Raw genomic sequence first — 12,061 nt, forward strand, 5'->3', positions numbered from 1 at the left:
GTGTCAAAAAAACCAGTCCAGCAAAATATGCCTTCCAAAAACCATATGGTGTTCCTTTCCTTCTGCGCCCTGCCATGTGCCCGTACAGCTGTTTACGACCACATATGGGGTGTTTCTGTAAACTACAGAATTAGGGCCATAAATAATGAGTTTTGTTTGGCTGTTAACCCTTGCTTTGTAACTGGAAAAAAAATATTAAAATGGAAAATCTGCCAAAAAAGTGAAATTTTGAAATTGTATCTCTATTTTCCATTAAATCTTGTGCAACACCTAAAGGGTTAACAAAGTTTGTAAAATCAGTTTTGAATACCTTGAGGGGTGTAGTTTCTTAGATGGGGTCACTTTTATGGAGTTTATAATCTAGGGGTGCATCAGGGGGGCTTCAAATGGGACATGGTGCCAAAAAAACAGTCCAGCAAAATCAGCCCTCCAAAAACCAAACGGCGCACCTTTCACTCTACGCCCCGCTGTGTGCCCGTACAGTAGTTTACGGCCACATATGGGGTGTTTCTGTAAACAGCAGAGTCAGGGCAATAAAGATACAGTCTTGTTTGGCTGTTAACCCTTGCTTTGTTAGTGGAAAAAATGGGTTAAAATGGAAAATTAGGCAAAAAAATGAAATTCTCAAATTTCATCGCCATTTGCCAATAACTCTTGTGCAACACCTAAAGGGTTAACGACGTATGTAAAATCAGTTTTGAATACCTTGAGGGGTGTAGTTTCTTAGATGGGGTCACTTTTAGGGAGTTTCTCCTCTAGGGGTGCATCAGGGGGCTTCAAATGGGACATGGTGTAAATAAACCAGTCCATAAAAATCAGCCTTCCAAAAACCAAACGGCGCACCTTTCACTCTACGCCCCGCTGTGTGGCCGTACAGTAGTTTACGGCCACATATTGGGTGTTTCTGTAAATGGCAGAGTCAGGGCAATAAAGATACAGTCTTGTTTGGCTGTTAACCCTTGGTTTGTTAGTGGAAAAAATGGGTTAAAATGAAAAATTAGACAAAAAAATGAAATTCTCAAATTTCCTCCCTATTTGCCAATAACTCTTGTGCAACACCTAAAGGGTTAACAACGTATGCAAAATCAGTTTTGAATACCTTGAGGGGTGTAGTTTCTTAGATGGGGTCATTTTTGGGTGGTTTCTATAATGTAAGCCTCGCAAAGTGACTTGAGACCTGAACTGGTCCCTAGAAATTGAGTTTTTGTAAATTTCGGAAAAATTTCAAGATTTGCTTCTAAACTTCTAAGCCTTATAACATCCCCAAAAAATAAAATATCATTCCCAAAACAATTCAAACATGAAGTAGACATATGGGGAATGTAAAGTCATCACAATTTTTGGGGGTATTACTATGTATTACAGAAGTAGAGAAACTGAAACTTTGAAATTTGCTAATTTTTTTCAAATTTTTGTTAAATTAGGTATTTTTTGGTGCAAAAAAAATTTTTTTTTTGACTCCATTTTACCAGTGTCATGAAGTACAATATGTGACGAAAAAACAATCTCAGAACGGCCTGGATAAGTCAAACCGTTTTAAAGTTATCAGCACTTAAAGGGACTCTGGTCAGATTTTCAAAAAATGGCCTGGTCCTAAGGTGTAAAAAGGCTGTGTCCTTAAGGGGTTAAAATCTGAATTTGTGTTATGAGAGGTGACAGAATCCCTTTAAAGACTCCGGGGGAGATTTATCAAACTAGTGTAAAGTAGAACTGGCTTAGTTGCCCATAGTAACCAGACGACTCCTTTCACTTTCCAAAGGAGCTGTCCAAAATGAAAAGTGAAATCTGATTGGTTGCTATGGGCAACTAAGCCAGTTCTACTTTACACCAGTTTGATAAATCTCCCCCTCCATTTCTAGATGTCTACCTTATATTTAAACCTGGACCACTAGGGTCTCTGCTCTCAGGCTAATAAAGGAGCATCTAAAGTCTGAGGTTCCCCTCTAGCACACTATTTATGTGCCTTAAAGGGGTTCTGCAGTTTGTTTAAACTTATGATCTATTCTCTGGATAGATCATCAGCATCTGATCGGCGGGGGTCCGACCCCCGGGACCAGCTGTTTGAGAAGGCAGCTGCGCTCCAGCAGAGCCGCGGCCTTCTCACTGTTTACCGCAGGCCCGGTGACGTCACAACTAGTATCAACTGGCCTGGGCGGGGCTAAGCTCCATTTAAGTGAACAGAGGAGCACCGCTGCCTTCTCAAACAGCTGATCGGCAGGGGTCGGACCCCCGGCGACCAGATGCTGGTGATCTATCCAGAGGATAGATCATCAGATTAAACAAACTGCAGAACCCCTTTAATGAAAAGGAAAAAAAATTAACCTATAACATCCCTTCCCAAACAATACTGGAATACCGTGCCACCTGTCATATTCTATAAACTATACAGTATTACTACATAACTTACTGAGGATCATGCTCCAGCATCACAGAGGCCTTCATGACATCTTTTTTATGTACAGGTCCTATATTAATTCCAGCATACTGTATGGGTGGAAAAAATATATGCATATCAAGCCATCACAACAAGCAACTTATAGTGTGTAGGTCACTGCTGAAACTAAAACTTCCAGCTACAAAAGAGTATACCAAGAGATGTTAAATCAATCATCAATATCTGATTAGTGGGGAAACCCCCCCCCCCCCCAGACCCCCACTAATCAGCCATTACCTGCAGCCTCGGTTATTGGAACTAAACAGTGTACGAAGTAAGAACATGGGCTGAGCTGCAGTACCTAACAATGGCCACTACACCGTGTACAGGACTGTGATGTTACTGCTCACTGAAACACAGATGATTGGTGGGGGGTGCAGGTTGTCTCCCCCACCAATCCTGTGGATAGGTCATCAATATCTTAGGCCTGGAAAAAAACATTTAACAAATCTGCAAAAAAGAATAAAAAAAAGTTTGCTTTCGGTAAATTAACCTACAAAAATGCATTAGAAAATCGATATGTGGTTAATTAATGGAGTTGCCCTAGATTAGAAAAAAAAAAAAAAGCTGTTTTTCTTTCCCCAAAAAACATCCCCAGGTTGTGTGTAGCATCGCAGCTCAGTCCTAGTCACTTCAATAAAAGCCAAGCTGCAATACCAGACACAATGGGATGGGTGCGCCACTGATCTTTGGAAGAAAGTAGACATGTTTTTTGTGCAATGACTCCCCTTGTCCTACAACCCTGCCTGCTAAAGGCCTACTAAATGGGCATAAAACATTTGTGGCATATCTACAAGATAACCTTAGAGGGCTATTCCTATCATAGACATTTTCCATTTTAATTTTGGGATATCCCCAAGATATGCCCTAAATGTCTGGTAGGGGAGGATCCCAGAGAAGGTATACACATCTAACTCCAGAATGGGGGTTCTCTAACCCTATTCCACAGTGCTGCATCCGGGGACAAATACATGGAGAGGAGGTCATGGATGTGCATAGCGCTCTCCATTAATTTGTATGGGAGTTATGGACAAAGCTGAGCATGCAATTGTACAATCAAGTCTATATGGCAATCATTCAAGTCTAGAAGAGATGTACAGTGCATTAACTACAGACTGACTGCACTTTTTGCAAGTTTTATTGAAAGAAAGTCACTTGGATGGAAATCCAATCTGTATCAACTGCTTATCTCATGGCATTGCACTGTGTTATCATAATATATTGAAACTGTAGATAAACCAAGGAACCTAAGATGTAATCTGTGGGGACCTTCAAAGACTTAATCCTGAGATTCAAGAATATAGTCATCAATTAGAGTAATGTATGTGTTGGACAGCTGCCTCTGGGGACCCCATATACAATTACCTGGATATCTGAAAGGGTTTCACTGGTCTGCACAATAGTTATTACAGACTAGGTAAAAATAAAGAAAAAACTTACTGGCACTTCAGAGGTTTTCAAGAATTCAAGCAGTGCTTCCAAGGAGCCCAATGTGGACGCTTGCACATAAACTCCCTTTTCTTCTAACTTGATAGCATTCAGAGTCTGCTTCAGCTCATGGATGAGCTCATCCTTACAAAAAGCACAGTCACAATGTTTAACATTTATGCTGAGAAACTAAGAACAATCTAAAAGCTGGAGATTGTTAAAGTGAACATTTGAGCATAAAACTTACTCTCAGGACTGGGACTTCATCATCTTTATAGGCAACCAAAATAGGCAAACCTGCCAAAGTTTTCTCCAGGTCCTTGCCCAAAATCTTCACTCCCTGAGCAGCAAGCACCTCTTTGTGCTTTTCATACTGATTCTGAAACAAAGTGAGAACTCATCAAGCATCCCAATTCATTTTTCGGTTCTAATCAACACAGAATGGACATGCTACTACTTTAACACATAAAATAATTTTTTACATGACATTAATCTAGTGGAGATAGTACGGATTAAAATCTACTGATGGCTTGGCACCACAACTGATGTGGAAAAAAATAAAGTAAAAAAAATATATATATATTTACTTACCTTTACTCTTAATTCTTTCATTGGAGGAGGAAGCAAAAGTCCTCGGATCTGTGTGACAATTGGACCTTCTACACCAGGAACAATAATAGTATCCCCCTCTCGAAGCCGACCATTGATCAAGATGACATCTATTGTAGTACCCATGCCAGGAAGAGCTTTAACCTAGTGGTGTAACACCATTACATTTGTATGAACAGAAATTAGATGATATATCAGAAACTATGCCAAAATATACTTTTTTCTTAACTTACCTCCATTACTTGAGCTCTTAGCTCTTCTGAATGGGCCAGTCTCTTACTAAGCATGGTCTGAGTGAGATCAACTAGGAGGGATATTAGATTACCCATGCCATCTCCAGAATGAGCAGAAGTTGGGACCATAGACACAAAAGTGCGGGGATCTTTATTTTCAAAAAATAATGCTGCATTCAGACCCTTGAGTAAAACAAGAAATGAAAACAAAAAAAAAAAAGTTAAAATTCATTACACAGGACAACTGAACAGGGAGATTTTTTGTGAAACTCACCTGTAAAATCTTTTTCTCGTCTTTTCCATTGGGGGACACAGACCATGGGTATAGCCTAGGCCATTACTAGGAGGGACACTATGCAAACAAAAGAGAGCTCCTCTCCTACAGGCTATACCCCCAGGCTCCACTAGTAGGACCTCAGTCGGTGCAAAAGCAGTAGGAGAAGGAGACAAATCAGAACGAAAAACCAGGAACAAGGAACACAGCCATCGAACCAGTAGCTAGAAGGCCCCAACTGAACAGAACAGACCCCTCCTGCAACAGGCAAGAATGGGTGGGAGCTGTGTGCCCCAATGGAAAAGACGAGAAAAAGATTTTACAGGTGAGTTTCACAAAAAAATCTCCCTTTCTCGTACATTCCATTGGGGGACACAGACCATGGGACGTCCCAGAGCAGTCCATGGGGTGGGAAAAAACAGTTCAACACCACCAAGGGGAACGCCCGCGGTCACTCAGGAACCACAGCCAGCAACACCCTTCGCTAGACCCTTACGAGGCCCCTCGGGAATAACGAAGAGGGAGTCCGAATGGCGGAAGGGGGCCGTAACAGACAGGTACACCCTCAGTGCCCTGACAACATCCAGGGAATGGAGCGCACGCTCCTTGGAATTTGCCGGAGAGGGACAAAGGGAAGGCAGGACAAGATCCTCATTAAGGTGAAAGGCGGAGACCACCTTGGGCAAAAAGGACGGGACCGGGCGGAGCACCACCTTATCCATATGAAAGACCAGAAAGGGCTCTCGACAGGAAAGAGCAGCCAATTCCGACACCTGCCGGATAGAGGTGATGGCCACCAGAAAGACCACCTTCCAGGTGAGAAAGGTCAACGAAATCTCCCTCAGCGGCTCAAAGGGAGCCGCCTGAAAGGCGAGCAATACTAGGTTGAGATCCCAGGGGTGCAGGGGAGGCACATATGGCGGAAACGAATGCGCCACCGCCTGTAGGAAGGTCTTCACTGGTCTCAGAAGAGCCAGAGACCGCTGAAAGAAAATGGCCAGAGCGGAGATCTGACCCTTAAGGGAACTCAGGGACATCACCATCTCCAGGCCCGACTGGAGGAAGGAGAGGACCACCGGAATAGAGAAACATAGTAACATAGTACATAAGGCCGAAAAAAGACATTTGTCCATCCAGTTCGGCCTGTTATCCTGCAAGTTGATCCAGAGGAAGGCCAAAAACCCTGTGAGGTAGAAGCCAATTTTCTCCACTTTAGGGGAATAAAAAATTCCTTCCCGACTCCAATCATGCAATCAGAATAACTCCCTGGATCAACGACCCCTCTCTAGTAGCTATAGCCTGTAATATTATTAAGCTCCAGAAATACGTCCAGGCCCCTCTTGAATTCCTTTATTGTACTCACCATCACCACCTCCTCAGGCAGAGAGTCCCATAGTCTCACTGCTCTTACCGTAAAGAATCCTCTTCTATGTTTGTGTACAAACCTTCTTTCCTCCAGACGCAGAGGATGTCCCCTCGTCACAGTCACAGTCCTGGGGATAAATAGCTGATGGGATAGATCTCTGTACTGACCCCTGATATATTTATACATATTAATTAGATCTCCCCTCAGTCGTCTTTTTTCTAAAGTGAATAACCCTAATTTTGATAATCTTTCAGGGTACTGTAGTTGCCCCATTCCAGTTATTACTTTAGTTGCCCTCCTCTGAACCCTCTCCAGCTCTGCTATGTCTGCCTTGTTTACAGGAGCCCAGAACTGTACACAGTACTCCATGTGTGGTCTGACTAGCGATTTGTAAAGTGGTAGCACTTTGAGGAAAAACATCCCGCTTCTCGCAGAAGGAAAGAAAAGCCTTCCAGGTACGGTAGTAAATTTTGGAAGAGGTAGGCTTCCTAGCCCGGATCATAGTTCTCACAACAGCATCAGAGAAGCCCCTCTTCTTCAGGATGGCAGTTTCAACAGCCACGCCGTTAAACGAAGCGGCCGTAAATTCAAGGGCCGCACTTCCACCCGAGACAGCAGATCCTTCCTGAGAGGGAGAGGCCACGGGACGTCCACCAGCATTCGAACGACCTCCGAGAACCAGGCGTGGCGAGGCCAATCGGGAGCAATGAGGATGGTTGGGATCCTTTCTGCCTCGATCTTGCGAAGAACTCTCAGGAGCAGAGGCAGTGGAGGAAAGACGTAAAGGAGGGAAAAGTCCTGCCACGAAGACACCAACGCTTCTACCCCGTACGCCTCCGGATCCCGAGCTTGGGCCAGGAACGTGGGAACATTGCTGTCGAGTCTGGACGCCATCAGGTCCACGTCCGGGCGGCCCCAACGTAGGCAGAGGCCCTCGAAAACTGCTGGATGCAGGGACCACTCGCCCGGATCCACCTTGTGGCGGCTGAGGAAATCGGCCGTCCAGTTGTCTATTCCCGGGATGTACACTGCGGACAACACTGGAACATGCGCCTCCGCCACTGGAGGATCCCTTCCACCTCCTGCATCACGTTCCTGCTGCGGGTCCCGCCTTGGTGGTTGATGTAGGCTGTCCGACTGGACCCGCAGCGGGAGACCCGCCAGGAGAGGGGTCCAATGGGAGAGGGAAAAGAAAACAGCCCTGAGCTCCAGAATGTTGATCAGAAGGCGGGACTCCGCCACCGACCAAACTCCCTGAACCGTCTGGGACTGGAGAACACCGCCCCAGCCCAGGAGACTGGCGTCTGTGGCGACGACCGTTCAGGAGATCGGGAGGAAGGACCTCCCTGAGGACAGGTTCTGGGGAGACAGCCACCAAGGGAGTGCCGACCGGACCCGAGGAGGCAGGCGAACCCGAGAGTCCAGACCACGTGACGTCCTGTCCCAAAAGGACAGGATGTCCCGCTGTGGAGGCCGGGTGTGAAATTGGGCATAGGGAACTGCCTCGAAGGAGGCCACCATAAGGCCCAAAACCTGCATGCATTCCCGGAGGGAGAGGTCCCGGGAGTGCAGGAGGCGGGACATCGAGTCCTGGATCAGAGAGGTCTTGGATTTCGGGAGGAATACTCGAGTGGCCACAGTGTCCAGAAACATTCCCAGAAAGGTCACCCTCTGGGACGGCTGGAGAGAGGACTTTGGGAAGTTGATCAGCCAGCCGAACTGTTCCAGAGTCTGGACAGTGATCCTGACACTGTCCTCGGCCTGAGAGAGAGAGGGAGCCTTTATCAGGATGTCGTCTAGGTAGGGCAATAGGGATATGCCCCTGGTGTGGAGAAGCGCCAAGATCTTTGTAAAGACTCGCGGGGCCGTCGCCAGCCCGAAGGGAAGGGCGACGAACTGGTAATGACGGCCACCAATGGCGAAGCGGAGGAACCTGTGGTGAGACTCCGCGATAGGGACATGCAGGTAAGCGTCCTGAGTGTCCACTGACGCGAGGAACTCTCCTGGAAGAAGAGAAGCAACGACGGAGCGGAGTGATTCCATTCGGAACCTCCGCAGCCTCAGGGACTTGTTTAGCAGCTTTAGGTCCAGGATCGGACGGACCGATCCCTCCTTCTTCGGAACAACGAACAGATTGGAATAAAAACCTGTGCCCTGTTCCTCCGGGGGAACCAGGGAATTCACTCCCCTAGATAGAAGGGAAGAGTCAGCCTGTAAGAGGGCCGAGGCCCGGACCGGATCCCCCGGAACGTGGGAAAGGAAGAACCATTCCGGGGGCCTGGAAGCGAATTCTATTTTGTAATCAGAAGTTACAATCTCCAGGGCCCAGGCGTCCTGGATGTGTGCTCTGCAAACCTGCTGGAAGGAGAGCAGCCGGCCCCCCACCGCAAGAGGTGGGCGCGCCCCTTCAGGCAGAGGGCTGCTTGGGGGTTGCGGGGCGAGCGGACTGGGCTCGTGGTCGCCAGGAGGGTTGGGACTTAAAGGAGGGCTTCTTACGGGAATCCTGCGTTCCACCGGAGGAGGGGACCGTGGTGGATCTGAAAGAGGAGAAGCGACGAAAGGACTGGCTTCTGGAACCCGAAGATCTAGGCCTAAAGACGCGCTTTGACTTAGACTGGGGCAGATGGGTGCTTTTGCCCCCTGTAGCGTCCGAGATAATCTCGTCCAGCTTAGCACCGAACAGCCTGGAGCCCCCAAAGGGGAGGTTAGTGAGGGAACGCTTGGAGGAGGCGTCCGCATCCCATGCCTTCAACCAAATCTCCCTGCGCTGTGTGACGGACAGGGCCGAGACACGCGCGAAGAGAGTGCTAATGTCCAAGGAAGCTTCACAAAGGAATTTTGTGGCCTGAGACATCTGGAAAAGAAAGTTCAGGGTGTCCTCGGAGGCGTTCTGCTCCGCGAGGTCCTGATGGTGTTGCTGTAACCATTTAGATAGCGCTCTAGCGACCCAAGCAGAGCCAAAGGCCGTAAGCCCGTTCCTGCCAGAGTAAAGATGGCTTTGGATAAGGAATCCAAACGCCTGTCAACTAAGTCCTGCAGAGAGGAACCGTCCAAGACAGGGAGAGCCGTGTTCTTGGCTAGTCTGGCCACAGGCGGGTCTACCTTGGGAGGAGAAGACCATTGTTCCACCATTTCCGGCGGAAAAGGATAAAAAGTATCCATGCGTCTAGTGACAGAAAAACGGTGGTTAGGGCGGTCCCAGGCCCTAGAGAGGACCTTGGAAAAGTCGCCATGGATAGGGAAGAAAACCGCCTCCGGTTTTCTGGAATGGAACAGAGGGAACTCCTGACTACTGGTGGAGGGAGATTCCCATTGAAGGTGTCACGCACTGCCGCCACTAAGTCAGCCACCATAGTGGAGAGCTTAGGCGAGGGTTCCAGCTGAGTGTCTTCGTCCGAGATGGACCGTTCACCTTCAGACCTCTGATCCCTGGGGTGTGGGGAAAGAGTCTGGGCGCGCCTCCAGGCGAGGGGGGAAGGCAGAGTCATCCGAGAGAGGATGCTGCTGCGTACGCTGCCTCTTAGTAGACGAGCGTCCTCTGTGGGAACGAGAGAGAGAGAGAGAGAACGAGAGAGAGAGAGAACGAGAGAGAGAGAGAGAGAGAACGAGAGAGAGAGAGAGAGAACGAGAGAGAGAGAGAGAGAGAGAGAGAGAACGAGAGAGAGAGAGAGAGAACGAGAGAGAGAGAGAGAGAACGAGAGAGAGAGAACGAGAGAGAGAGACTGAGAGAGAGAGAGAGAACGAGAGAGAGAGAGAACGAGAGAGAGAGAACGAGAACGAGAGAGAGAGAGAGAGAGAGAGAACGAGAGAGAGAGAGAGAGAGAACGAGAGAACGAGAGAGAGAGAACGAGAGAACGAGAGAGAGAGAGAACGAGAGAACGAGAGAGAGAGAACGAGAGAACGAGAGAGAGAGAACGAGAGAACGAGAGAGAGAGAGAGAACGAGAGAGAGAGAGAGAGAGAACGAGAGAGAGAGAGAACGAGAGAACGAGAGAGAGAGAGAACGAGAGAGAGAGAACGAGAGAACGAGAGAGAGAGAACGAGAGAACGAGAGAGAGAGAGAGAACGAGAGAGAGAGAGAGAACGAGAGAGAGAGAGAGAGAGAGAGAGAGAGAGAACGAGAGAGAGAGAGAACGAGAGAGAGAGAGAGAGAGAGAGAGAGAGAGAGAGAGAGAGAGAGAGAGAGAGAGAGAGAGAGAGAGAGAACGAGAGAGAGAGAGAGAACGAGAGAACGAGAGAGAGAGAACGAGAGAACGAGAGAGAGAGAACGAGAGAACGAGAGAGAGAGAACGAGAGAACGAGAGAGAGAGAACGAGAGAGAGAGAGAGAACGAGAGAGAGAGAGAGAGAGAGAGAGAGAACGAGAGAGAACGAGAGAGAGCGAGAGAGAGCGAGAGCGAGAGCGAGAGCGAGAGCGAGAGCGAGAGCGAGAGCGAGAGCGAGAGCGAGAGCGAGAGCGAGAGCGAGAGAGAGAGAGAGAGAGAGAGAGAGAGAGAGAGAGAGATACGGAAATGGCGCAGTTCGAATGCATCCCCCGGACACCCCGAAAAAAAGGGGGCATAAGGCGCAAAAGCGGGGAACAGCCCAAGACTGCCAAACCCTAATGCGGAGGCCCCCCCCGGACATGGGATTGGGGGGGGGGGGGGGGGGAAGGACAGGTCAGGTATGAAGCCTATACTTATCTGTCTCCAGCAGTCTTCACCCTCACTTCCAACACCAGCAGGGTTCCACTCTTCAGTCATCTGGCACAAGGAGTGGCAGTGATCTGGATGGAGGGCAGGAGCAGGTGACCCTGGAGCTGGTAGGCCACCAGAGCTGCAGGTCGAGCCCAGTTCCACTTGTCTGCTTGGGGGATAGGAGGTAGCCGGCGACGTCAGTTCGACCCCGGCGCTCGCTCCACAGAGAGACCAGAGACGCGCATGCGACCCTGTGTCTCTAATAAAAATAAAAAAAACAGGAGAAGTGTAGAAAGTGTCAACCTCCTTCACAGACACTAAGCAAAGACTGAGGTCCTACTAGTGGAGCCTGGGGGTATAGCCTGTAGGGGAGGAGCTCTCTTTTGTTATTTGCATAGTGTCCCTCCTAGTAATGGCCTAGGCCAGGGGTAGGCAACCTCCGGCACTCCAGGTGTTGTGAAACTACAACTCCCAGCATGCATACTTGCTCTGCTCTTCTCAGAACTCTCATAGAAATGAAAGGAGCATGCTGGGAATTGTAGTTTCACAACAGCTGGAGTGCCGGAGGTTGCTGATCCCTGGCCTAGGCTATACCCATGGTCTGTGTCCCCCAATGGAATGTACGAGAAAGGAGCATATTTCATTGATTCCAACTGAAAAATGTAGTGATCTAAGAGTATTTTTCCAGGATTTTTATACTGATGACCTATTCTCAGTCTAGGTCATCAATATCTGATACGTGGGGGGTCCGACACCCGGGACCCCCGCCAATCAGCTGTTTTGAGAAGGCAGTGACACTCCTGTTAATACCACTGCCTTCTCACACTATACATTATGTAGCGGCTGTGCTTCATAGCGTTCTCCGCTCCATTCACTTGGGATGGGGCTGAGCTTCTCCTAAGCCACATGATGTCACTGGCCTAGGGAAAAGCTGTGAGAAGGCCGTGGCACTCCCTTCTTAAACAGTTGATCAGCGGGAGTCCCGGGTATCTGACCCCCACGATCAGATACTGATGACCTATCCAGAGGTTTAGTGATACTGT

The 12,061-nt window shown here is 48.3% G+C and overlaps 1 protein-coding gene across 4 annotated transcripts in view; it reads right to left on the minus strand.

Annotated features, from left to right (window-relative positions):
- Positions 1 to 12,061, minus strand: part of EIF5B (eukaryotic translation initiation factor 5B) — a 115,903-nt gene that overhangs the window by 16,997 nt on the left and 86,845 nt on the right. For all 4 annotated transcript variants that reach the window (XM_040425097.1, XM_040425096.1, XM_040425095.1 and 1 more), the window contains 5 exons: positions 4,705 to 4,887; positions 4,454 to 4,615; positions 4,110 to 4,241; positions 3,875 to 4,006; positions 2,408 to 2,484 (listed from right to left, as the gene is read on the minus strand). In XM_040425097.1, coding sequence (XP_040281031.1) covers positions 2,408 to 2,484; positions 3,875 to 4,006; positions 4,110 to 4,241; positions 4,454 to 4,615; positions 4,705 to 4,887 — 686 coding nt within the window. The remainder of the gene's footprint in view (positions 1 to 2,407; positions 2,485 to 3,874; positions 4,007 to 4,109; positions 4,242 to 4,453; positions 4,616 to 4,704; positions 4,888 to 12,061) is intronic.

This window comes from Bufo bufo, chromosome 3 (assembly GCF_905171765.1).
Source record: "Bufo bufo chromosome 3, aBufBuf1.1, whole genome shotgun sequence".
NCBI classification, from domain to species: domain Eukaryota; kingdom Metazoa; phylum Chordata; class Amphibia; order Anura; family Bufonidae; genus Bufo; species Bufo bufo.